A 4,550-nucleotide genomic window follows, 5' to 3' on the forward strand; every position below is an offset into this window, starting at 1 on the left:
TGAAAACCTCTGGGCTCTTAGAAAGTAAAAACAGAGATTTTAGAAATCTTTCAAATCTGTGAAATGAAGAGTAATTCCTCGAGCAAAGAAGGATTTCTTTTTGGGAAAAAAAAAATTTTTTTTGAGACAGAAGGAAAACAAGAGTATATAGCCCAAATCAACTTCCTATTTAGATATTCAAAGGCAACACATGGCATACATAATAGGAGAGATCACCACTAAAAAGGAAAAAAGAAAAGTAACGTATCCTTGAAAACGCCCATGTTTTCTTACATGTAGTTCTGAACTATCCTAGTTTTTAAAACACATTTAACAAATGCAACACAACTCATTCAGGGTTGATTTGAGTTCACAAAATAGTTTTATTATATGTAAGAAAGCATACAGGCAATAAAATTAAGAAAACATTCACAATGCATAAATAACACAGACCTGATGCAGGAGATAGTTTTCAGTAGATATCTTTCTTATTACCCATTTCATCTAAATGTTAAGTCAGTTGTTTATCAACAAGAATACTTTGTAAACATTTCCAAAAAATTCTCTTGAAATGCCCCACATGAATTAGTATCTGGCAATGGAACCTTAGAATACTTTTTACAGTCCAGGTGATGACACAGGAACTTGATGCCAAAGCACAAAGAAAGGGCTAACATTTGTCAAAAGAGATGCTGATGGCTTTGGTGTGCTTAACATACGCAAAGAGAAGGGGTCTCCTGTCTTTTCTACCAACAGAAGAGTCTTGCCCAAGGATGATATTGAGGCACTCTCTGTTAGTTAGTATACCATTAACATTTAGACTTTTTAAAAAAATCAACTCTAAGTTCAGATTAAAGCACTATAAAAAGTAACCCCACTGAGTAGCTTGGCTGGTAAGATGGAGATGCAGGATTTGACTTTTGTCCATGGGTGAGACTGTTGTGACACACGAGTTAAGGAAACTCACTGTCTTCATTACACATCTCTAACCAGGACAGTCATTTATTTGGCTCAGAAAAGCTATCTGACACAGGAAATGAGAAAAGACAAAGAGGGTCAATTATTTTACATAAATACAAAGTGGCATATACTTTTTATTACCACCTAAGATCATATATTTCAAGTTGGATTCTTCTTAAGCTAACTTTTATTTCAAATATTTACAGAACTACAAATCATTCTCCTGGGAAAGTCTTTGTCACTTAAGAAATTTTGAACACAAGAGTAGCTATGCTTTTTTAAATCTTTCAAAATCTTTTGAGGAGAAAAAAAAAAGCAATCAGAGCATTTGTCAATTCTCACCTCGTATTTATTTGTTCCCATGAATTTTAAGGAATCATCACAACTTCTTTTTTTTTTTTTTCTATTAGACTTTGTTGTGTTTCTGGAAGTTATACATGAGCATTTAGACTCTCAGAGAGTCTATGTGCTTGTTTCATCGGCTTATAAAGTGCTAGTTAAATGGACAAAAATGCTATTGTAAGATTTCAGATAACTCATTCATTTACCCTATTAAATATGATAAATATAGATTTATTATAATAAATTAAAAATATCCATATAATACAATAACTAAATAAACCAATATCAACAAAGCATCAACTCTGGAAAAAAAAAATCCCATTCCTACTGTAAGGCTCAATTATTTTTTAGGAGTAATTTATGAAGGCATGCACCTACCTTTACAATCTGAAAACTTTGCTTGGACCAGTGTTAGCACCTGTTTGTACACAGCAAACTCAACCCTTCTCACTTCCTTCTGGGAAAGATTTAATATTTAAGTGAAGCTGTTCATTGTTGATTCTCTGCCCTGTTTCTTAAGTCCTAAGATAAGGCTCAGTTTCTAAAAATAATTTTGGAGCCAAAGACACGTCCCCTATGAACATTCGCTTGTGTCCCTCTTGATTCGCTATGAACAACACAGAAAACACACTGGAATGTAGATTAAAATGTAGTTAGTTGTGTGTTGAGGGGAAGCAGCAGAGGAGGGCTCGCCCGACATCTGAGTCTCACCACACCTTAGTTTCTTCACAGCAAGCCCCAGAGAAGTCTCCTCTAGCTTCTGGGATGAGCATGTCTGCTAGGATTCATTTTGGAGTTCAGGTCGGGTGCTGTCCGTTTTGTGTGATGGGCTGGATCTTCTCTAGGGAGACATCAGTGTCATAGTCCAAAATGACAGACAGGGCTGGGGAGAGCTTCTCCAAGGGCTCAGCTATTCCACCCGCCGCCGCCTTCTTCAGGTCCTCAGAGGAGCCCACGGCATGTGGGATCAGATACACCAGATTGCAGTCCTTGGAGATGGAACCTCGAGGCTCGTGATGGCTGGAAAACACCACAGCCCCATTGTTATTGATGCTAACCGTCTCTATGGCATTATTCGTCGCCGGACAAAGTCTGTAGCATCCTAAGAGGGTGGAAAATGCCTTCCGAAAATCAGCATTAAAGGCATAAATGATGGGGTTCAAGGAGGAATTAGCCCACCCAAACCACACAAACACGTCAAAGGTGATGGAATCGATGCAGAAGGGCTTGGTCTCCCCAGACCCACAGAAGGGCACCATGCAGTTCAAGATGAAGAAAGGGAGCCAGCAGCACACAAACACCCCCATGATCACAGACAGAGTCTTCAGAACTTTAGTCTCTCTTTTGAAGGACATCTTAAAGGAGCTTTCCGGTTGAGAACACTCCACGGGGTTTCCGTTACCTGTAGTGGTCTGGCAGTTCTTGGCATGGACTGCTGCCCTCTCCAAGGCCGAGATGCGCCGTATTTGTTTCTGGGCGATCCTGTAGATCCTGGTGTAGGTGACAATCATGATGGCCACAGGGATGTAAAAGCTTATTAGGGAGGATGAAATAGCATATGTCCTGCTCAAGCTGGAGTCACAGTTGTCGGTGGTCTTATCCAGGGAGGTGGCATTCCCATCAGAGGGGCTTGTGGGTTTCGCCTTGTGCCAGCTGAGCTGCACTGGAATGAAGGAGATGAGAACAGACAAAGTCCATGCCACGCTGATCAGAATGAAGGCTGCCTTGGGGGTCATCTTCCTCTCATACCGGAAGGGGCTAGAGATGGCCCAATACCTGTCCACGCTGATCACACAGAGGTTGAGGATGGACGCAGTGGAGCACATGATGTCAAAGGCCACCCAGATGTTACAGAAGGACCCAAAGGGCCAGAAGCCAGCGATCTCAGCCACCGCTTTCCAGGGCATGACCAAGACAGCCACCAAGAGATCCGACACGGCCAAGGAGATAACAAAGAAGTTGGTCACCTTGGACCGCAGGTGTCGGAACCTGATGACAGCAGCACAGACCAGGGTGTTCCCCAGGAGTGTGGACAGGATGAGCAGCGACAGGAAACAGGCTGTAAGGATGCGGAAGGAGAAGTCCCTCTCTACCACCATCCCGGCGCCGTCCATGGTAGAGGTGTTCAGAGTCCTCATCTTCCTGAGGGAGAGCGCAGAGGGGGCTCGGACACCCCTCAGTTTCCTAAGCAGGGATTAGGGGTTGGTCAGACCTGCAGGAGTCGTCGCTGGTCAGGCAGCCCTTTGCAGAGCCCCACTTGCCCCCCTGGGTGGAGGACCTCACCAGCATTCCATTAGAGGGCTGCAGCAATTGTGTGGCAGGAGCCTGCCCTTGGCAGTCCAGATCAGCCCCTTGGAAGCTCCCTCTTGCTCTCTACAACTGTCTTCTGACTCCCTTGCTCCAATTCACTGTCACGGGGACCAGCTGGCCCTTCAATGCCCCATGGAAAGCACTGGCTTTTTAGCATATTCTAAGCTATCAATCCAGAGACTCCCAGTCTTCTGACGAGCTAGTCAATTGTCGTCACATTTCAGCGCTGTTGTCTTTCTAGTGGTGACAGAGAATTCTCCCCTTCTGAGGCGCAGCTGAAAATACATGCCTTGCTCCTCCAAGCCCCTGGCTCTGTACCAGCTCCCCCAAAGCTCTAGAAAGCAGAGAGAAAGCAAAGGACGTTTGCCAAGATAAGCAGATCGCATCTTTACTGTCAAGCCCAATCCAACCCCCTCTGAGCCACCTACCTTGCCTTAGGGTTGTCTCTCTCCAAGCCCCCAGGAGCTCGGGGAGAGCGGGCTTCGCGAGGCGCCCGGGAGGCACGCCTCAGTCCTATCCTGCGCGCGCAGCTGGGGTTCTGCTCCCGATGCGCAAAAGTCGCCGGAGCGGGTTTGGGAAAAGGATCCTGGGCCAGGTCCACAGACAGCTGGCGCTGCCCCCACTGCCTCCAATGGCTAGAGATGGTTCAAAGCGGACGAGACCCCGGAAAAATGCCCCCGGACGCTTGGAGCTTCCTTGAGAGAGGGCACCCCCAGTATTAGTCACCTGGGCAGCTTCTTTGCTTCCCTTCTCCGGAAAACGAACGCCCAGGCGCCCCTCGAGTGGCCTCTGGTCCCTCGGGGAAGAGCCCTGCGCCTTCCCGCGGAACTGCCCGCTACCTCCCAAGGAGCCCGTGAGAACACGAGGCAGGGAAAGCCGAGCTGGCACCGGCGGGCGCACGGGCTGGCCAGGTTCCCTCGGGGCACAACCCACCCCCCCCCCACCCTGCGTCCCCTCCC

General features: G+C 46.5%; 1 protein-coding gene across 1 annotated transcript; it reads right to left on the reverse strand.

Moving 5' to 3' along the window:
* Nucleotides 1-1,624: 1,624 nt before the first annotated feature.
* DRD1 (dopamine receptor D1) lies at nucleotides 1,625-4,429 on the reverse strand. The gene is made up of 2 exons (XM_007465551.1): nucleotides 4,020-4,429; nucleotides 1,625-3,925 (listed from the first exon to the last, which is right to left on the reverse strand). The coding sequence occupies exon 2, from the start codon at nucleotides 3,417-3,419 to the stop codon at nucleotides 2,079-2,081; it is 1,341 nt and encodes a 446-aa protein (XP_007465613.1). The 5' UTR covers nucleotides 3,420-3,925; nucleotides 4,020-4,429; the 3' UTR covers nucleotides 1,625-2,078.
* Nucleotides 4,430-4,550: the final 121 nt, after the last annotated feature.

The sequence above is a fragment of the Lipotes vexillifer genome, unplaced genomic scaffold (genome assembly GCF_000442215.2).
Source record: "Lipotes vexillifer unplaced genomic scaffold, Lipotes_vexillifer_v1.1 scaffold621, whole genome shotgun sequence".
In the NCBI taxonomy this organism is placed as follows: Eukaryota; Metazoa; Chordata; class Mammalia; order Artiodactyla; family Lipotidae; genus Lipotes; species Lipotes vexillifer.